General features: G+C 39.8%; 1 protein-coding gene and 1 pseudogene across 3 annotated transcripts in view; one reads left to right on the top strand and one right to left on the bottom strand.

Annotated features, from left to right (window-relative positions):
- Positions 1-23,639, bottom strand: part of AUH (AU RNA binding methylglutaconyl-CoA hydratase) — a 167,738-nt gene that overhangs the window by 95,029 nt on the left and 49,070 nt on the right. For all 3 annotated transcript variants that reach the window (XM_075549755.1, XM_075549757.1, XM_075549756.1), the window contains one exon: positions 6,584-6,670. In XM_075549755.1, the coding sequence (XP_075405870.1) occupies positions 6,584-6,670 (87 nt within the window). The remainder of the gene's footprint in view (positions 1-6,583; positions 6,671-23,639) is intronic.
- On the top strand, positions 4,228-5,290 carry LOC142448171 (cofilin-1 pseudogene; annotated as a pseudogene).

Genomic DNA, 23,639 nt, shown 5'->3' with positions numbered 1-23,639 from the left:
AGAAAGTATGAGAAGTTTCTAACCTTTGATAAATAAAAGACAGTTGAGAGAAATAATTGAAAATGGATAAAGCAAGTAACGGAGACATGAATTTAAAATAAAAGAAAATATTAAGGAAAATGATGAGAAAGATTAAGGAGGGGAGAATTCAAATTGGAAATAGACCAATTCTGTCATTGCTCAGAGTAAGGTGTCAGTAGACGTTCTAAAGAAACAAAGGGAGAAAAGAAAAAAAGGACAAAGTATAATAATTTAAAAAGTATTAATAAAGATAACCAGCTGCTATAAAAATTCACCCTTTTTATTATTAAGTAAGCCCTCCATGAAAAAATAACAGAAAACCATACAATATAGTTACGGTGATTTTTTTTAATATAAAAAGGTATGCTATACACTTAAGCATAAGCCAACCCGAATATCAGCTGAGGCACCTAATTTTAACACAAAAACTGCATTAAAAACATGCTGGAAAACTCAGCTTATACACGAGTCTCAACAGTATCTTCAAATACATGTTTTGAATATTCAGTTATTTTTATTTGAAGGTATAGGAAATCATGATGATAGGCATCTTATATAGAAATATAAATTAACTATATTAATCCAGTAATTTTAAAAACTGGGTGACAAAGCTAAACCCATGTGCAATGAGAATATTAAGGCAAACATGAAAACCATAAAAACAGACGTAAAATTAAAGGGACGGGAATAATATTATCTCAAATTAAAGCAATAAGAATCCACAGAACAAGATTCATAAACTTTACATTAAGGGAACAGCATTAAATGTGAGAAAAGCAGTACTTGTTAAGGAGTAATAAAGGAAGAAAGCATGACATAAAGCAAAAATATAGTAAACAATAAATTCAAAACAATATGTCACAGTTTTTCTCTGACCAACATGAAACAAATAATCAGAAAATTACAACAAATAAGCTAGCCAACAGAGGAAAAAACCAATGTGAATGACCTGCGGATACAATTTCTTTCCCCTTGTGACAGGGTAGCAGAGCTGGCTCAGCAGATAAAGACTAGCTCAACAGAGGTACCTACTGAACCCACCAACCGCTTCCTAACACGGTCCCTTCCCCAACGAGGAAGTCGTACGGATGCTGCCTTCTTCCCTAAAAAATTAAATATGGGCAGGCCCTATGCTCCCCGGGATCTGACCCTAAATTTTTTCTAACCTGCCGGGTCACCCATCTGATAGGCACATTTGAAAATTCAGAAACAGGCATTCTTTGCTCGGCCACATTTTTCTTCTTCCTTCTCGGCCTTCCTTCACACATAGGAGGCGGTACCCAAAAAAACTGGAATTTTTTTCAAAGCCATGTCTTTAAATTTTTTTTACAAAACCTTATCACACACACCAAAAAAACTTATCACCTTCAAAGTACTCCCCATTATACTAAATACATTTGTCAAATCTGCAATGCCATTCTTGGAAACAATTTTCAAACTCATCTTTTTGGATGGCTGACAGCACTTCCCTCACCCTCGTTTTTTCATCACCTCTTCTACATCCTCAAATCGCTGTCCTTTCATGTCCCTCTGCATTTGCAGAAACAAACAGAAGCAGCATGGAGTGATGTCAGGTGAGTAAGGTGCGTGAGACAAGAAAGGCATGCTGTTTGGGCCGCAAAACTGGCACACTGAGATGGCTGCATGAGCAGGTGCATTGTCATGGTACAAAACCAGTCTCCCATCTGCCACAAATCAGGCTTTTTATGTTGCACAATGAAAAGCAATCTTTTCAGAACCTCTACATAGAAAGCGTGATTAACAGTCCAACCCGGTGGAACATTCTCCAAATGCACTCTCCCCTTCACATAACATGTGGGTGCTTTAGGGGGACCCCTCGTATGTGAAAGATGTCCTGTGATCGTGTGTGCCACCTGCTCAAGGAGCAACCAACCATAAAGTTCAGTGCAGCCTAGACTGGGTAAACGGGCCTAATTCTGACGATCTACATGACCAAATTTCCTTCAGTAACAGACGCCATATCCTTCAGTATAATTATTATTAGTCATAAAGAAAATATATTGCCTTCCCCCCTACTGGACTGTCTCTATTTTATTTTCCTATTTACTCAGAACTTGAGTGGGAAGGAGGATTCCTGTTGGCATTGTCAGGTACATATGAGACTGCTAACTACCAGGTGGGGTTCAAACTCCGGAACCACTTTGAGGAAGTGATGGCCATCTGTTCCTGTACAAATGTCCAGCTCCCGAAACCCTATGGAGGAGGGCTGCTCTGAGCTGAAATAACTAAAAACTACTTAAATGTCCATCAACAAAGTAATGGTTAAATATATTACTACATGTCTACAGCAAATTATGAACTAAAAAGAATGTAGTGGTAAAAATTCACACAGAAAGAAATTAAATTCAAGCTATTCCCAGAAATAGACTTTCAAATATAATAGTCACAGTAAAAAGATAAACAAGTATTAAAAAATCACAGTCAATAGGATACTGTATACAAGGAAATAGAGTAAAATGAATAAAGGGGAAACGATTCATATAAATTTCAATCCTGCAATCATCAAACTAAAACCACAAACCAAATCCTCTGCCATCAAGTTAATTGTGACTCATAGCAACCCGATGAGGCAGAGAGCTGCTCCACAGGGTTTCCAGGAGGACAGCCCTTTAAGAGGGTAGACATGGTCACTTCTCTTCTGGAGTGGCTGGTACGTTTGACGTACCTTGCAGGAAGCATGCTATTGCTTAACTCGATGCACAGCCCAAGCTCTTTAATCATCAAACACTGACTGTAAATCAAGAATGAAGTTAAAAAAGAAAGTATAAACAATAAAAAGTAGCATTAAAAACTTTTAAAGGAGCTGAAAAATATTTTCATGTAATTTCAAACTCAATAACTATATAATTAATAACAAATCAGAGGTAGTTTATGAGAAAATTAGTCACCTAGAAGATAGGCGACAAGAAAGTGTTCAGAGAAAACAGGAACAAAATTATTTGCAAAAATATAAAAGATATATCATGTATATAATATAATAAATGCATACAATAGATAAACCCCTCAGGACCAATAATGAGAGTAGAGATACCAGGAGGGTAAGGGGAAAGTAGGGGGAGAGAGAGGGAACCAATCACAATGATTGACATATAACCCCGCAGGGGGTTGAACAACAGAAAAGTGGGTGAAGGGAGACAGCAGTTGGTGTAAGACATGAAAAAAATAATAGTGCCCAGCTATCAAAAGACATAGTGTCTGGGGTCTTTAAAGGCTTGAAGGTGAACAAGCGGCCATCTAGCTCAGAAGCAACAAAGCCCACATGGAAAAAACACACCAGCCTGTGAGATCACGAGGTGCCAAAGGGATCAGGGATAAGGCATCAACCAAAAAAAAAAAAAAATCTTGCCATAGTGAATGAAGGGGGAAGTGCAGAGTGGAGACCCAAAGCCCATTTGTCGGCCCCTGGAGATCCCCTTGCAGAGGGGTTGAGGGGAGGAGATGAGTCAGTCAGGGTGCGATATAGCACCGATGAAGAATACAGCTTTCCCCCAGATCCTGGATGCTTCCTCCCCCCACAACTACCATGATCCGAATTCTACCTTGCAGGACTGGATAGGGCAGAGGTTGTACACTGGTGCATATAGGAGCTGGAGGCACAGGGAATCCAGGGTGGATGATACCTTCAGGACCAGGTGTGTGAGGGGTGATACTGGGAGAGTAGAGGGTGAGTGGGTTGGAAAGGATTACAAGGATTTACATGTGACCTCCTCCCTGGGGGACGGACAACAGAGAAGGGGGTGAAGGGAGATGCCGGATAGGGCAAGAGATGACAAAATAATAATCTATAAATTATCAAGGGCTCATGAGGGAGGGGGAGGAAGGAGGGGGGAGGAAGGGGGAAATAAAGAGGACCTGATACAAAGGGCTTAAGTGGAGAGCAAATGCTTTGAAAATGATTAGGGCAAAGAATGTACAGATGTGCTTTATACAATTGATGTATGTATATGTTTGGATTGTGATAAGAGTTGTATGAGCCCCTAATAAAATGTTTTAAAAATATAATTTGTAAATTATCAAGGCTTCATAAAGGAAGGAGGGTTGAAGAGTGGGGGGGGGGCTCAAGTATAAAGAAAATGTTTAGAGAATGCTGATGGCAACATATGTACAAATGTGCCTGACACAATAGGTGCATGTATGGATTGTTGTAAGAGCTGTAAGAGCGAGTCGGGTCCCGGCAGCAGCTGCAGCGGCTTCCATCTTCTCTTGCTCTCTCTGCCATACTCTTCTCGCTTCCGGAAACATGGCCTCTGGTGTGGCTGTCTCCGACGGAGTTATCAAGGTGTTCAATGACATGAAGGTGCGCAAGTCCTCGACACCGGAGGAGGTCAAGAAGCGCAAGAAGGCCGTGTTCTTCTGCCTGAGCGAGGACAAGAACATCATCCTGGAGGGCAAGGAGATCCTGGTGGGGGACGTGGGCCAGACGGTGGACGACCCCTACGCCACCTTTGTCAAGATACTGCCTGCCTGACAAGGACTGCCGCTACGCTCTGTATGACGCCACCTACGAGACCAAGGAGAGCAAGAAGGAGGACCTGGTGTTCATCTTCTGGGCCCCCGAGTGTGCACCCCTTAAGAGCAAAATGATCTAAGCCAGCTCCAAGGATGCCATCAAGAAGAAGCTGACAGGAATCAAACACGAATTACAAGCAAACTGCTCCGAGGAGCTTAAGGACCGCTGCACCCTGGCCGAGAAGCTGGGGGGCAGTGCCGTCATCTCCCTGGAGGGCAAGCCCTTGTGAGCCCCCGCCACCCCTGCCAGGAGCACCCGGCAGCCCCAGACCTGCCTGCGGGGGCTGCAGGCTGCCCCCTTCCTGCCAGACCGGAGAGGCTGGGGGGACCCCAGCAGGGAGAGGGCAATCCCTTCGACCCAGTTGCCAAACAGCCCCCCCAACCCCTGGACCCACCTCCCTCCGCCCCGACGGCTCTGGCCTTCCCAAATGGCTTCTGATCTTTGATTCCTTTGTTGAAACAGACCAAGTTCCCTCCCCGTCCCCCCAGTTGGGGAAGGGGGTTGTATTTTTTTTATTAATGTCCACTCCCCATCCCCCCTTTTCCAAGCTGCCAACTTCTAACTGCAGTAGTGAGTCCGTGCTTGTTCCTTTAGTACTGTGTGTGAGTGGAAAATTAAGATGACCCGCCCCGCTCCGGTTGCTCTCCCCACCCCCCTCCCCTCCAGTCACTGACAGCCACTTGTTTGGGCCTACGAGAAACCTTCAATTAAAAAAAGAGAGAAGACAATAAAAAAAAAGAGCTGTAAGAGCCCCCAATAAAATGATTTTAAAAATAATAATTATATACAATCAATTAAACTCCAGAGTCCAAATAGAACACCTTTTACTTCATTTTAAAGAAAATAAATCTTAAATTCACTTAGAAAACCTGATGTGATTAAAAAAATCTTTAAGAAAAAAATAGACAAAAATAATGAAAGACCCTTAGTACACTCTATATACTAAAATTTTTAAATGTATGCCTAAGGTATATAAATTCAATTAGGGTGGAACATTAGAAGAAAATGTCTGAAATATATTTAGCATCACAGAATTAATAACAAATCACCTTTTTAATAAATAAGTAGTTATTAAATAAGAACAAAAGAAGATGTGAACAGGCAATTTACAGAAGTGAAACGGCAAGCCTCATTTGAAATGACAAAATATGACACAAACATTTGGGAAATGCAAATTAAAATGTCGACATCTTTCTGCTTTTTACTTGGCAAAACTAAAAGCTTAGCAAAATTCAAAGGTGGAAGGAATTAATACAAATAATCTTAACATAAAATATTACAATCTTATAAAAATATAATCTATTTCTGAAAACTGTAATCCATATTTATAAATTTCTCCTATAAGTACACATATTCTGATGAGTATAACCAAAATTTCAAGATAGTCAAGTTAAAGAGATCGGCATAATGCTTAATTATTATAGGTAGCAACAAGAGCAAAATGAAAAGCAAAGCACAATTACCTTGAGTTTTTAAAACACTATGTTAAAAATAAATAAATGGCTGTATTACAGAACACTTGCATTAATGTAAGTAAAAGAGGTTGATATCTACTGACATGTAAAACTTTCGCCAAATTTGTAATTTTATGTATATAGTATGATTCTATTTATATAGAAAAATTCAAATCTATAAGTGTTTATAGACCTATTTAAAAGACATAAGTATTTTAAGAAGAGATTTATGTCAAGTTATATCCTATGTTCTAAGAAAATAGGTGTCATGCCACCACGCATAGTAGCATAAACTATAAATAAGGGTGTTATGTGCTGTTTTAAAACAAATAGCTCTATGTCACAATGTCTGCATGTGGGCAGACCCACCTGGAGACGGAGAGAAGAGCACGGTGTCTTGGTTCCTGAGACCATTGAAAATATGGTCTTAGGCGACCCCTGGGAAAGGGTCGTTCAACCCCCAGATTAAGAACCAGTGGTCTAACAATATAAATATTTTGGTGTGTAGCTGGTTAAAAATGACATTCCTGGTCATTTGTAGCATGCTGCATGAAGTAGGAAGTTCAGTTGTGCTTACCTATTTCATTAATCACTGCTCTTGCTTTGGAGACAAAAGGGCCAACTTCACTGGAATGCATCTTGACTCTTTCCTTAAGGTCAGCACCTGAAAAGTATTTTATTTATAACTATAATAGAGATGTAAGCAACATTTTATGTCAAAGAATCAAAAATGTACTTAAACTTCATATATAATCTGGAAGATGAACTTGAATATTTCTGTTAAGAGAATTCTATTGTTTCCTTTTCCAATGATTCAGCACAGATAAAAGAAGTGCTCATACACATAGCTCTTCTTGGTATCCCTTTACAACTGCAGAACAAGAGATGTACTTGGTGTGCATTATATTTAATGATAATAACTGTATTAGAAAAAGAAACTAGGAAATTTTGAAGACATTCAATTAGCAAGAAAAACACATTCATGTTAACAGGAACCACTGCAAACACGGGACACTATCTGCAAAGGGCCTTAAATGCTTTCCTCGCTGCTTGTGCAAGCGTACAAGTGCCGAAGCAGCAAACGCAATGAAAGTTGATTGATTCCCTTCGCAGATACCCACGCACATGACTGCAGACCGTATAACAATTACTGGCTTTCTAGAATCAACAAATTGACACAATTACATAATTATGACACTGGCTGTAATAATAAGTTCAAATATAAGAACATTTGTGAAGATGGCCCGGATCGGGCCGTGCTTCCTTTGGCTGTATGTGGGGTCAGTATGAGTCGGAAGCAACTCAACAACAACATAACTACACGTGTCAACAAAGAGGCCTGGCTGCACTATGGTTAAATGTGAGACTGTGAACCAAAGAGAGGCTTGGACCTACCAGCTACCCGACAGCAGAAAAGCGTGGCCATTTTACTTTTGTGAAAAGTCGGGCCTTGAATCCCCTCTGAGGCAGTTCTACTCTGTCCTCCAGGGTCACCATGAGCTAGAAGCCACTCAACGACAACAGGTGTGACTGGTCTGGGTAGGCTTGTTAACCAAGTCCTTGCTAGGATTTTCACAATTCTAGTGCAGTGAAAAGTGAAGTTCATAGAACACATATTCTACAATCCACCAATACTTTAGTACATATACCTTAGAACATCTTTCAGATACACCACAGGAAATATATATTAATGTAGTATGTACAGGATAAGAAAAAATTAGAAGTAACCTAAATATTCGTATTTACGGAGCCCAAGTGCTAGGCAAAGATGGGGACATTTCATCTTATGCATACTTGAGACCTGTTACCAGGAGAGACGACTCCCTGGAGAAGGACAGCAAGCTTGGTAGAGGGGAATAAAAAGAGAAAGCCCCTCAACAAGGTGGACTGACACAGTGGCTGCAACAATGGGCTCAAGCACAGGACTGGGCAGTGCCCAGGGCTGTTATGGGTCGGAACTGATTTGATGGCACCAAAGAATAAGAACAACACATATTCATCCTAGAGAATGAATAAAATTAGAGCATTTTTATATAATAACCTACTGCTATCAAGTCATTCCAGCTCATAGAGACCCTATAGAACAAAGTAGCTAGTCTCCACAGGATTTCCAGGGCTGTGTAACTCTACCGAAGTTGGTGGGTTCAAACTCCTCTTTCATCCATCGGCTGCTTAAAGCCTAATCCACCGTGTCATCAGAGTTCAAGTTACTACTGAGGCTGCTAACCACAAGGTTTAAAACCACTAGCCGCTCCACAACTCCACAAAGACGATGGCAAACTGGGGAGATGGGGCAATAAGAGAGTATGGGCCATGCTACACATAAATATTAAAGTGCAATATTAAATGTATTTCTACTAACATATTTGCTTCTAAGTCATTTTAAATGAGCCTCAAATCTCCTCTGGTACATATTTATAATCATGTATTGCTTGGGCAGTACCTAACAAAAAACAGCACTCTAAGAATAATTTTGAGAAACTAATTTTTATATAATCCTAAGAGCCCTACTAAAATTTCTGTATCCTCTTAAAATATAAAGTCCTCCTTTCAAGTGTGTTTTACACTTATTACTAATAAAATTTCTACTTAATTCTATTTGTATTTGGCTACCTAGTGAGAAAATTATGGGAAACAATGGTATTATTTCGTGAAGTCTAGAATGTGACTACTCACAAAATGCCAGCAAAGCTCCCCAAATAGTTTAACCAAAACCATCCTCCAAAATTCCAATAAGCAGTGAGTTTTGCTATTTCCCTTGAAAATTAAGCTTTACCCAAATGGTCTTCAACTACTTTTGTGGCTATTAAAGAAAAATGTGTCCCCTTGAATACCTGATTTTTAAAACATTTTGATGCTTAAATGATCTCAAGGACATAGTTGCTGGCATGCTGTAAACATCGGCACTTTAAAATAAAGCTCACATATCATTGCCAACGAGTCCAACGGAATCTAAATACTACAGCGATTTCACAAAAACCATGCATTTAAAAGCAGACAAATTTTTCCACAAAAAATGCTATATCATTTCAGTTTTTGTTCCTTTTCCCTTTCCTTTGCTTTTTCCCTGGGGAAAATGGGGTTTATGTTTTCATTTATTTTATTGATCAACCTGTCATATTTGTGACAAAATAACCCAGTAGCTATAAATTCCTTCTATTAAGAGAGGATGACAAGATTTTTGTCTCACATCCTTTACACATATCATCAGTCCCTGGAAAAGGACATGAAGCCTGGGAAAGGAAAGGGTCAGCAAAGGGAGGAAAGTCTTCAAAGAGATGCACTGACACAGTGGCCGCCACACAACAAGGACTGTGAGGCTGGCGCAGTGTTCCGGTCTGCTGGACATGCGGGCGCTCATGAGTCAAACCCAAGGATAGCAACATAAGGAACAGTGAAACTAGTTAAAGCTGGAACTAGACAGAACTGCCTCGTTTCAGGAATCTTGGACATTTTCTCCTTAGACAGCAAGCAGCCTTACCATTTTTCTATTCCTGGTAGTGGAAATTTTTCTTTTTTTTAGTTTTCTTTAATACTTGTATCTTCATTATGTCAGCTAGCCAGCTTAGAAGTTACAATTTTCATATGACTTACTATACTAAATCATTATGTTTTCTTCTGGAGTGAATTTTTGTCAGTATTAGTAACGCACAACTGGCCAAAGTATAAATATATTATAAACCTAACCAAACCAAACAAACTCACTGCCATAAAGTCAATGCTAATTCATAACTCAAACTCCCCCTGTGGCTTTCCAAAACTTTTTACAGGAGTAGAAAGCCCAGTCTTTTTCCCTGAAAGCTGTTGGTGGTTTCGAACTACAAATCTAATAACTATCAAATATTGAAAGTAAAGCTTTACTGGAAATTTTTTTCAATGACATGGAAGGACAATTTTCCATTGTTTCATATATACATGCATTAAAATCAATTCTTGGTAGAATGAGGCAAAGCCCATCTTTAAGAAAACTTGTCACATAAGAATGTCAATAAAAAAAAGAATGTCGATGGTGATAAGAGTTGTATGAGTCCCTAATAAAATGTAAAAAAAGAAGAGAGGAGAAAAAAATGATTAGGGCAAAGACTGTACAAATGTGCTTTATACAATTGATGTATGTATATGTATGAACTGTGATAAGAATTGTATGAGCCCCTAATAAATTGTTAAAATTTAAAAAAAAAAAGAATGTCAATCAATTCTTTCAATTTCTTCTACCTAGAGCTATTGAAAATCATATAATAATAAATATTCATGACTCCCTGACAACTATGTTGTCTTTAAATTATATTAAAGAAAAATCTGAAAACTGCCAAATAAGAAAAATAGCTCACTGATGTTGTCGACATTAAATAATTTCTAATGTCTTTGTCTTGGCAATTCAAAGGAATTTTCACCTCCCTGTTAACAATAAAAGAAAGTAAGCTCGAGGGTGGTTACCTGCTGTAAGAAGCAAAAGAGGGAACCACAGAAAGGAAGGTGTTGCTGATACAGGTACAAGCACGACTCCATACACAACAGAGCAAAATACAGCCCCGCCTTGCACCCCTTCCACAATACGACTCACCCTACCTACCGTTGTAGCCACTGGTCGGTGCACCTCCTTAATGATCGTCCTTCCTCTTTCCCTGACCTGTTGTTACCAAACATGATCTCCTTCTGTATCACAAAAATTCTTCAAAATTCTTGGCCATTCCCTCATTCTCCCTTTCACCTCCTCCCAGGACTACCACTAAAGGCCACTGAGATCTTCTCAGGGATACTGGGCAGGTGTCAATGGCACACCTCCTCCCAGCTGATGTCTCAGTGGAGTTCACATGTTGCTATTAGGGCCTAAGTCTGGATGTTCCCCACCCCAAAAACCCTATGGATTTTATAACATTATATATTAGTGGTCATCAAAAGACTCTTTCAGAAGAGTAAAAAGACACCCTCCAGGAAAAAAAATATTCAGAAATGATAATAACTGATAAGGGTCTAAAGTCTAAATATATAAAAATTTTACAAATTAACAAAAGAAAGACAATTCCATCAAATACTACTAAGTAAATAAATGAACATACATGTCATCAAAGAGATCATTCAAATAACCAAAAGTCTCATGAAAAGATGTTCATTTGTCATTAGCAAAGAACTATAAATCAAAACTACACCGAAACAACATTCTGCTCGCACCCAGGATGGCCAAGATTTAAAAGACAAAGAAACAAATGGAAAATAACAAATGTTGGCGAGGATGTGCCCAAATTAAAACCCTCATTCACTGCTGTGACAAAATGGCAAACTACTGGCAGCTGCTCCAAACATTAGAAGTAGGGCTTCCATATCACCCAGGAAATCTACGTCTTGGCATATGCACAGCAGTCTAGCAGAGGTAACAGAGACACACTCTGCACCCTCTGCGTAACACAGTACTATTGCCAACAGCAAAAAGACAGAGAAAAGCAAGGTCTCAAGTAAACGGTGGCACACATAAGGGGCAGCAATACATCTGTGGAAAAATAAAATTAAATGAATTTCCCCACAAACTCTTAAAGTCTCCTGTATATACAATGGAATACAACTCAGAGATAAAGAAAAATGAGAATGAGTTCTGAACATTTTAGAACATGAATAAATTGGGAACATGTTAGCTGGGAGAAATAAATCACAAAACATGTTCCATTTTTTGTTTGTTTGTTTTTGTAATGCCATGAATGGGTAAATATATAGAAACTAATATTAAAAACAAAAAAACTAACATTTATTTTTAATTACCAAAGATGGGGAAAGAAGAGTCACTACCTACATAGTACTTGTTATTTATGGACATGGGAAAAGTAACACCAATGAGGTTTGAAAGTACACACACTGATGAAAGTCAAGAATGTTATTAACAAGTGTAAAAGGAAAAAATGGGTTTATTGGTAATTGTTATAGCATGCAACTTGAAATGAGCAAAAAGCATCAAAAATACATGTTAACGTATGTAAGAGGGGGCACCAAAAAAATAGAATTTCCCCCTAAAGCTTTGTATTTAAATTTTTTACCTGATTTTTTTAATTAAAAGATAATTTTATTGGAGATTCTTACAACTCTGATAAGAATCCATACATCAATTGTATTAAGCATTGTTGTACATGTGTTGCCATCATTCTTTTCTAGACATTTACTTTCTATTGAGCCCTTGGTATCAGCTCCTCTTTTTTCCACCTCCCCCCCTCGTAACCCCTGGATAAATTATAAATCATTATTCTTTTTATATCTTACATAACTGCTGTCTCTCTTCCCCCATGGTTTCTGGTGATCATTCCCCCTGGAGGGTTGAGAGGATTATGTGCTCATTGTGATTGGTTCCCCCTTCTTCTCCCCATTTCCCCCCTACACTTCTGGTATCACTATTCCCATTCGTGTTCCTGGATTACGGGTATTGAGCGCTCTCTCTTATCTGTACCTGTGTCCATGCTCCGGTCTAGTCCAGAGTGAGAATCAGCACTGCCTTGAGGAAACAAAGGAATATTGTGTGTTTCATCGGTGCTTTACTGCACCCTTGTTGACTCATCTCTTCCCTGTGACCCCTCTATAGGGGGATGTCCCATTGTCTACAGATGGTCTTTGAGTATCTGCTCTGACCCCCCTTGTTCTCAACAATATGGTTTGGGTTTTTTGTTTGTTATGGGTCTTCTTATGCCTGTTACCCACTTCCAACAACACCTCATGATCGCACAGGCTGGTGTGCTTCTTTCACGTGGACTTGTTGCTTCTCAGCTAGGTGGTCGCTTGTTTAACTTCAAGCCTTTAAGACCCCAGGCACTATCTCTTTTGATAGCCGGGCAACATCCATTTTTTTCACCACATTTGCTTATGCACCCATTTTGTCTTCAGCAATTATGCCGGGAAGCATCACAGAATGCCAGTTTGCTAGAATAAAATGCTCTTGTATTGAGGAATGGTATGAGCAGAGACCCAAAGTCTGTCCACTACCTCAGTGTATTGCCATATAAGTATATGGACATAGGCCAATACCTCTATTTTGATGAAGTGATGTATTTACATATATACAAACCTAAGCTTATAACTCTATCCATAGCTTCCTAGATCATTCCTGTTTCCTTTTACTTTCCTCCTGCTCCATCATCACATCACACTCGCCCTTCTGCCACCTCAGTAATTTCTCTCAGCTAGATTGTTGTTGCTCCAAATGCATTAGCAGTCCTCCTATGAGGAAGTTAACAGACATCCTGAAGGAGATTTGTCATCAACCGACATTTCACCTGTTTTTAAATGAGAAAAGCACTCGTACACTTGAGTTTTTCTCACAGCGCTGTCCCTGTAGACTGTGTTCAACACCACAGCAGTTTCTGCAGCATTTTTCCCAAGCAGGAAACAAAATTCCACAGCTGTACACTATGCTCTTAAATTGGCCATCACATGGTGCCCGGCTATCAAAAGAGATAGTGTCTGGGTCTTAAAGGCTTGAAGGTGAACAAGCGGCCATCTAGCTCAGAAGCAACAAAGCCCACATGGAAGAAGCACACCAGCCTGTGTGATCACGAGGTGCCAAAGGGATCAGGGATAAGGCATCATCAAAAAAAAAAAAAGAAGAAGAAAAGAAAAAAATCTTACCATAGTGAATGAAGGAGGAAGTGCAGAGTGGAGACCCAAAGCTCATTTGTCAGCCACTGGAGACCCCCTCACAGAGGGGTCTAGGGGAGGAGATGAGTCAGTCAGGGTGCAATGTAGCACCGATGAAGAATACAGCTTTCCCCCAGATCCTAAATGCTTCCTCCCCCCACCACCCACCACCAACTACCATGATCCAATATCTACCTTGCAAGTCTGGATAGAGCAGAGGTTATACACTGGTGCATATAGGAGCTGGAGGCACAGGGAATCCAGGGTGGATGATACCATCAGAACCAGGGGGTGAGGGGGGATACTGGGAAAGTAGAGGGTGAATGGTTTGGAAAGGGGGAACTGATTACAAGGATCTACATGTGACCTCCTCCCTGGGGGATGGACAACAGAAAAGGGGGTGAAGGGAGATGCCGGATAGGGCAAGATAATGCAAAATAATAATCTATAAATTATCAAGGACTCATGAGGGAGGGGGAAAAAAAGAGGACCTGATGCGAAGGGCTTAAGTGGAGAGCAAATGCTTTGAAAATGATTAGGGAAAAGAATGTTCAGATGTGCTTTATACAACTGATGTATGTATATGTATGGATTGTGATTAGAGTTGTATGAGCCCCTAATAAAATGTTAAAAAATAATAATAAAAATAAAATGTTTACTGGGAAGTATGAAAATAGAAAACTTGTAAGCCCAATTGCTTTCAGCCATTAAATTTTGACCTTTGGATAGGTTTAGGCCATGCCTGAAAAGAAAGCTTTGAAAAGATATGCTCCACCCAGTGCTTTGGAGTACTCAGGAAGAACCAGTGGTCTTTGTCAGAAAAGAGGGGGGGGGGGGAGAATCTAGAACCATGAAGAAAACTACTATCTAGGACTGACCATTAAAGGGAGCCTGGGGGCAGGCTAAAATGTTTGCTAGGCCACCACCTGGATCTATGTGTTGAGTGGAAGTGGGAGAAATGCAGCAATAAAGAGATTAGTTGAGTTTGGCCACTGACACCTGTGGACTTGGTTTATATATAGGAAAAAAAGAAGATGAGAGTGGGTTGACTGGTCTAAAGTTCATGACTTAGCATGAGGGGACTAGGGTTGAGTATTTGTGAGAGCCCATGGCCTAAAGGCAAGGCAACCAATGAGCACCCTTGGGAGGCTAAGTGAGGAAGCCCATGTTGAGTTGACCAGAACACGACCAAATGAAGAGATTTTTGAGCCTGTGAACTAGTGCATATTGTTGCTGAGTTTATGGATGGCCTGTCCTGACTTGACTTTGCTTATGGATAGACTTCACAAGATTCAAACTGGAATGAAGATTCTTCACATCGAAAAATGTTTGTCTCCTGAGAGTACTGCGTTGATATAAGTGGGCAATATATAAATTGAATACCCTATATTGGGGGGATAAAGGCATGAAGTGGTTGGCTTATAAACTTTCATAGATGGGGGAATATATTCATAGGATTAAGGTGTAGGTGTTACTTAACTGCAATTGTTAGACTAAAGAATTGTGTACAGGTGCCAAGTTGGCAAGGGGTGGATTGATATAGTTAAAGGTTCATTGTGCCAACCTGACCAATAAACACATGTAGAATTCATTGAAGAGTGGAGAGATAAATGGCTCGGTGAGTCTCGCCTTTCTAGTTCCTCGGGTCTCTTGCTTTCTGGTGGTCTGACCAGGGTGCAGCAGCCTTAGCCAATCTACAAAGTCCTCCTCAATCTCACAAAACACATGCAATGACGCCGGCTGCAGGAGGAAAGTCGAATCAGTGAGCTTGTAAGCAGGGGTCTCTACACGGCTGCTCCAGCACCCAGGGCTATATCAGGGAAGGTCCATGTGGCTTCTCCTCAGCAATGTCTCACAGGACGTGAGCCTTCCCAGCTGAATGAGAAAACTAGTTAAGGCTGCTGCACCCTGGGCAGACCATATGGCCTAATGTTGGACTTATGGGTTTGGACAGCACTGGGTTGGGATGCTTTCCGAATGTACACTTACCCTATATATAAAACTCTTTTTTATACACATATGAGTTTCTGTGGATTTGTTTCCCTAGTTTACCCAGACTAACATAATGATCGTCAGCAAAGTTTTACTGGCATGTAATAGTAAAGATATTATTCTATAATTTGTATTGAGTCACCTTTCCTTGGAATGGACCTCTTCCAGTCAACTGGCCATGTATCTGTCTTCCAAATTTCCTGGCATAGACAAGTGAGCGCTTCCAGTGCTTCTTCAGCTTGTTGAAACATTTCATTTGATATTGCATTGATTCCTGGAGTCTTATTTTGGGTTAATGCTTCAATGCAGCTTGGACTTCTTACTTCAGTACCATCTCCTACCTCATGAAACGGTGGAATGTTGGCAAGTTCTTTTTGGTACAGTGAATTTGTGTATTCTTTCCATCTTTTCTTGATCAATTCTACTGATAGTATCAACTTATTCAATAGTATAGAATTTAAAACACTTGAGAAAAAGAGTGAAAAAAAAAGAAAAAGAGTGTATACATGTATAAGACAGCTTTTTAGACAAAAATCAAGGATTGTCTACTTGTACAGATTAAAATCTTAAGTGACTGAACACTGTGTATATAAATGAGGGCTGAAAATGGGGCAAAAATTTCAGTAACATTCATTCACAAAGGTACAGCTATGCCTGCTACACAAAGATATGTCATTAAAAATCAGAGATGAAAATAAATCTTTTTAACACAAAGAGAACATGAAAATTAGCAAATATTCCATAGCCCAAATAGACCATTCAATGGGAACCCTCAAAACAAACAATCTGAAACAAAGTCTAAGCAGCTTCAAATCCATAAACTTGAGATAGTAGCCATCTACTTCTTTTCATATTAGGGTGTTTTAGCCTTAAGTGAAACGAATTGTTTTAGTTCCTTAAATCTACTACAATTGAGTGTAAAGTCTACTTCACTTTATGGGATTCCAAATTGGATACTTCTGGTGCATTTGATGAATGGATATTGTGCACTTCAAAAGGGCAGAGTCTAAAGTCCCAGTTGTCTATAGTATAAGGACTGGTTGGAAACTAGGTCAAGAGGATCCAATTAGGAATATAATACATGGTGTATCTCAAAAGTAAGGTGTTTTTGTCCCCATTTGCAGGCTGCCCCATCTGGTCTACCCACCAACAGGTGTAAAAGCACCTTCTCAAAGACACACATACCCACCCACCCCCCGCATCTCAACTTGAATTTCCATTAAGGTGCACTCAGCACCCTTGTAAAACCATCTGATCAACCTATAACCCCCTCCCAGGGGAGACGAACAATGGAAAAGTGGGTGAGGGGCGACATAGGACAATGTAAGATATGAAAATAATAATCTATAACTTATAATAATCTATAACAAATTATCTATTACTTATCTAGAATAATAATCTATAACTTAACTCTCATGAGGGAGAGTGGGTAGAGGATGGAGGGGGAAATGGGGAGCTGATATCAGGGGTTCGAGTGGGAAGAGAATGCTTTTAAAATTATGGCAGCGTATGTGCAAATGTGCTTGACACACTGGATGAATGTATGGATTGTGATGAGAGATGTAAGAGCCTCCAATAAAAGTATTTTTTTTTAAAGTCTGTTGTTTTGAAGTGTGAATTGATTGGTCTTCCCCTTTTCACCCAACAGGAGAAAGTGACCACAGCTGCAGTAAGGCCTCCTGTTTCAACGTTGTACAAATTTTAAAGATGTACAAAGTAGGAGGTGAAATATGGTTCATGAGCATTAGGCAAGCACACTACCTCATTGCTTGGGAGATGAGATTAGAAGATTAGATGACCTGAAAACAGAAGACTGCCTTTGTCCCAGTGTTTATTCTTATAGTGTGGGAAACTGAGGACTGGGAAGGGTATATGTGGATAAATTCTCTATTCTCATGATTAAGAATCCTGGGAGGCCAGGATTCTGGGTGGAGGGAAGTCACCATGTTTTTGAGTTGAAGAAGAGTCCCAGTCACATTCTACTAATTAAAAATCATCCCCACAATATCCTCCCATTATAGTGCTACCTTAATGTTACAAGCACATAGCTGATTGCTATCTGGCCAGCAGCTTTCTCTGTAGAAGAAGCAGACTTGTTGCTATTATGCCCACAACTCAAGGACAGTTACTCCCCTTACCATGCCCCAAGCACTGGTGTTCGGTTACTCCCCCATGAGCTCAGGAACCTTTAGGGTTAAAATACTGCCCACCTTGTTACACAGGTAGATGCCTGTTGAGTGGCTTGCATGTCCCAATACTATATAAGTCGGTGAAAGACTACATTCTCTCTCTCCTGCTCGGACCTGGCATTAAGGAGAAGGTGAGCACCCCAAAACATTTTTCTGCCTCTTAATTTCTTCCCTTCACTTATACAGTCTTCCCTTAGGACCCGTCTGGATGTGGGCTGGCTCCCATATTATAGTAGTGGTTTCATACAATATGTATGAAATCAACTCACAATATGTATTGTGATTGACTAACTTTGCTCAGCATAATGGTTTCCAGGTTCATCTGTGTCATGAAGTGTTTTATGGGTTCATCAGTCCATACTTTGCATCCACGGATGCATAGTATCTGTGTGTGTGTGTGTGTGTGTGTGTGTTTGTGTTTGTGTGAAAAAGTCAAAGTCTCTGCCAACTCATAGCTAGCCTACAGGACAGGATATAACTGCCCATGAGTTTCTGAGACGGTAACTCATTACAAGAATAGAAAGCCCCGTCCTTCTCCTGAGGGGTTCAAATTGCTGACTTTGTAGATTTCAGCCCAACACGTAACCATTATGTCACAAGAGCTCTATTCATTCTTCTAGAAGAGGTTGTTTGAGCTGATTCCAGTTTCTTGCTGCTGTGAACTGTGCTATGTACACTAACATATACTGTACACTAATTATACATGAAGGAGCCCTGTTGGTGAAGAGAGTTAGATGAGTTGGTATAGAGTTAGGCTTTTAAATGCAAGGTCCACAGTTCAAACCCACCACCTGTTATGGAGAAAGTTGAAATTTTCTGCTCCTGCAAAGTTTACAAAAATAATTGATGTAACCCACATTAGAACCACACAACCACATCAAACGATGCATAAAAAGCATTAACAAAAAATCATATCAGTGACTGCACACCTCCATGATAGGATCGCTGAAGACAAATGGGTGCACAAGCAAATGTGGTGAAGAAAGCTGATGGTGCCCGGCTATCAAAAGAGATAGTGTCTGGGGTCTTAAAGGCTTGAAGGTGAACAAGCGGCCATCTCGCTCAGAAACAAATAAGCCCACATGGAAGAAGCACACCGGCCAGTGCGATCACGAGGTGCCCAAGGGACCAGATATAAGGCATCATGCAAAAAAAAAAAAAAAAGATGTAAGTGTGTGTATGTATGTGTATATATGTGTATATGTATATATGTATGTGTATATATATATTATATTAAATGAAGGGGGAAGTGCAGAGTGGAGACCCAAGGCCCAAGTGTCGGCCAATGGAGATCCCCTCATAGAGGGGCCTAGGAGAGGAGATGGGTTAATTAGGGTGTGAGGTAGTATCGATGAAGAACACAGCTTTCCCCCAGATCCTGGATGCTTCCTCCCCCCAACTACCATGATCCGAATTCTACCTTGCAGGGCTGGATAGGACAGAGGCTGTACACTGGTACATATGAGGGTTGGAGGTACAGGGAATCCAGGGTGGATGATACCTTCAGGACCAAGGGCGTGAGGGACGATGCTGGGAGAGTGGAGGGTGAGTGGGTTGGAAAGGGGGAACTGATTACAAGGATCCACATGTGACCTCTTCCCTGGGAGAGGGACAGCAGAGAAGGGGGGAAGGGCGACCCCGAATAGGGCAAGATATGACAAAATAACGAGGTATAAATTACCAAGGGCATATGAGGGAGGGGGGAAAGGGGAGGGAGGGGGGGGGAAAAAGAGGATCTGATGCAAGGGGCTTAAGTGGAGAGCAAATGCCTTGAGAATGATTGGGGCAGGGAATGTATGGATGTGCTTTATACAATTGATGTATGTATATGTATGGATTGTGGTAAGAGTTGTTGGAGTCCCTAATAAAATGTAAAAGAAGAAAAGAGAAAAAAATGATTAGGGCAAAGACTGTACAGATGTGCTTTATACAGTTGATGTATGTATATGTATGAACTGTGAAAAGAATTGTATCAGCCCCAATAAATTGTTAAAAAAAAAATCAAAAAAATAAATAAATAAAAATAAAAAAGAAAGAAAAAAAAAAGGAATGACAAAAAAAAAAACAATATCCAACACCCATTTATGATAAAAACACTCAATAAAATAGGTAAAGAAAAGAAAATTCCTCAACACATATGTGAAAAACCAAAGGCTCAACAAGGAAACCTGAAAACATTTCCCCTAGAACAGGGGCCAGACAAGGCTGTCCTCTATCTCTACTCTATTCAAGAGCATGCTAGAAGTCTGGGACAGAATTGTTAGACAACAGAAAGAGATTAAAGTAATACAACTAGGCAAAAAAAAATCTGAAAGATGATTTTCCTTTATATAGAACACCCCAAAAACTCCACAAGAAAGATAGTTGGAAATAATTGAGAGTTTTGGAAAAGTAACAGGCAAAAATCAATTGGATTCCCATATAACACAAAGAGAGCTCCAAACGAGACATCAAACAACAACACATTTAAAGTTCCCACACAAAAGATGACATTCTTAGGAATAACCTACCCAAAGAAACCAAAGCCGTGCACATCCCCACCCCATCCCCCAAACAAACTACAACTCTGTTAGAAGAAAACAAAATAAATTTACACAAATAGAAGACATCCTGTATTCATGAATCAAAACTCACTATTCAAATCTCTCCCATGAAGTTAGTACCAACTCATAGCGACTTACAGGACAGGGTCGAATTGCCCCTTTGGGTTTCTGAGACTGTAACTACTGCTTACAGGAGTAGAAAGCCTCATCTTTCTCCTGAGGCCCAGCTGGTGGTTTTTAACTTCAAAGCTTCTAGATCCCAGCCCAACACATAACCACTATGCAAACAGGCCTCCTTGTGTTAGTGGATAGAAAGAATTAATATTGTGAAAATGTCAACACTACCTTAAACAGTCTATAAATACAACATAATTTCAAACCAAATTCTAACTTCATTCTTTAAAGAAATAGAAAAACTAATTAGCAACTTTATATGGAGAATGAAGAGATCTAGGTTAAACAAAGAACTCGTTAAAAAAAAAAAAAAGGAGGAGGCCTTCCAGTACCTGACCTCAAAACTATTAGACAACCACAGTACTCAAAACAGCCTAGTTCTGGTACAATGATAAATACATAGACCAATGGAGCCAAATGGAAAACGCAGAAATAAATGCATCTACCAACAGGCAACTGATTTTGACAAAGGACTGAAAACGTTCAATGGAACAGGACAGCCTCTTCTCAAATGATGCTGGAAAAAATGGGCCTTCAACTACAGAAGAATAAAACAGGACCCACACCTCTCCCTTCGCACAAAAACACAATGTGAGATGGGTTAGACGGCAAAACGTAAATCCCAGAGCTATAAACTGGGACAAACTTGAGGGCATCATAACAGAGTACGCACAATCTACCAAATGCAAGGAAAGAGCTGCGCACAGTGAAAGACGAGAGATGGCTGGAACCTACTAAAAAGAAAACACTTAGCACGTCAAAAGACTTCATCGCAACAGTAAAGTGAGAGCTCACAGACTGAGGGAAAGCCTTTAGCAAGAGCCCAATGGACAAGGAACTGATTACTAGTCCACATTTGGCTTTAATAAGTCACTTGAGTTACTTTTTCCAGGAGAAAGGAAGCTGTCTATTCTCTAAATGTTTACAGTCCAGAGACCCTGTAACAGATTGCTCTGAGTCAGAACTGACTCAACGGCAGTGGCTTTGGGTTTGGGGGACTTATGTTTAATATAATAAGCACAAATGAACTCATACTCCCAAACAAATGCTAGGAATTTGGCAATAAATTACCTATCCTCTTCTAGGATCTCACATTTTCCCCACGGAAGTAACGATCCTTCTGAAGTCTATGTTCAAGACTACTTTCTTTTATACTTTGCTTAAATATAAACACTGCTGCTTTCCTTTTAACAGGTTTACAAGAAAATGTTTAATTTCCAGAGTGTTCTTTTCAGGTTTGTATGATTGCTTGTTCTTTACTCATATGTCTAAATTCTCTTTTCATTTCTTTAAATATATTAACCAGTTTTGTTTGTAAATACTGTTTGGAGAATTTATTATCTGCAATCATTCCTGTTGTATTGTACTGTTACCTCTCTCGCCTCTCACTGATGGCACTTTTCCTTTGTTTTGTTACTTTTTTTTAGTCAAGGTTTCTTGTTTTCTTTTGAACTCTGTGTCAAGTTCTTTGACGTTTGTATTCAGGTTACTTTCTTCCAAAGATTAGCGCTTTACTTCTCTTAATAATAATCAGGGGCCACTAATATCTTTTACTGTTTTGTTTATTTTTATAAAGAACGTGCAAGTTATAAGAATTTGCATTAAAAGCATGCATACGGATTCCCATAAGATTAATTCTCAGGGGGAAATGTTCTCACTTCCTTCCATGCATGCTAAAGTGGAGAAAGACAAATGTATTTTTTTGTCTCTTCTGACCTATATGTGTATTACTCATTTTTTCTTTCTTACACCGAATGTGTCCCAGCTTTCTGTGGGGAATGTTTGTTAGACAACCTACTGGATAAACCATAGGTTTTATAGCCTATCTTTGTGCTTCATATAACTTTCTGGTTAAGAGAGGTGAGTGACTACATTCAGTAGAAACACACAGAAAGATGGTTTTAGTGCTTTCCCCCCTTGATTTCTTTACTGACATTGTTTTGATCATGATGAATCACATCTTTTCATCCGAACTCAGGAATACATTGTCAAAGACTTAAGACTTAAAACTATTTCTTCACTCCTTTATTTATTTCAATCAGGAAAAAAAAAAAATCGATCTGTGAGACCACTTCCTCCTTGCTTACCCTTTTGACTTGCTAGATCTTTCTTAATTTCCTTTGCTATTCTTTATTTCCATGCTCGCTAAATGATGGAACATGCAAGAACTTAGTTGTCTTTAGAGAAGGTATCATCATTTTTCCCCTGGGCAATCTTGTCTATTCTCTGTGCTCTAAATACCACTTCTATACCAATGACATCAAAATCTGTGCTTGAAGGCTAGACCTTTACCCAGAACTCTTAAATCCATCTTTAAGACACATATAGTTGGACAGCTGATAGGCTTCTCAAAATCTTTCCCCTACAATGCCCATAGTCCTTGTGTTGGACAGGGTTCTCTAGAGAGACAAACCAGATTGCTAGTAATTATATATAAATATATTTATAAAGATAGATATATAATTCAAGAAATGAAGCGTTAAATCATATACAGATAGATAATACAAGAAATTAACAGTTAAATTACAAAGCAGTGAGACACTAGCAGTCCTTTAAGGCTTCAGAGCTGCCAGTTGCCAGTCCCCTTCTGTAGAGAGAGCTGGGCTATATATACCCAGGCAGCAAACAGCAAGGCAGGTCCCCAACTGTCATCAACTATCGGTCCCCAGCTCCAGAGATGAACATTCCAATCGTGTGGGCTTGAAGGAACCTCACCTTACAGTGACACAGTCCACAGGCTAGGCATCCCACAGGTAGTGTACCCCTTTAAACTGAGGCACAGAACAAGCAAGCCATTCATCCCTCTGCCCTTCAGTTAGTCCTACTTGTGTTTATCGGCCAGGCTGGCACGATGGACTATCGCAGTCCTCTGAAACATGGGTCTCCTACAGTCTTCCACTGCTCAGTAAGCACTAAGGACATGCTAGGATCAAGACTCTCCATGATTCTTCCCTCGCACACTCCTTGTCATCAACAAATGTCTGCCTCCAAACGCAGGTACCCAACTCACTATATAAGGTTTCCAAGATAAATATTTATGGGAGCAGCTAACTCTTCTTTTATGGACTGACTACTAAGTTTCAACTACCTTCCCCTGGTTAGCAGTCTAGAATGTACACAGCAA

Source organism: Tenrec ecaudatus, chromosome 5, assembly GCF_050624435.1.
Source record: "Tenrec ecaudatus isolate mTenEca1 chromosome 5, mTenEca1.hap1, whole genome shotgun sequence".
NCBI classification, from domain to species: domain Eukaryota; kingdom Metazoa; phylum Chordata; class Mammalia; order Afrosoricida; family Tenrecidae; genus Tenrec; species Tenrec ecaudatus.
This window is presented reverse-complemented; position numbering and strand designations above follow the sequence as displayed.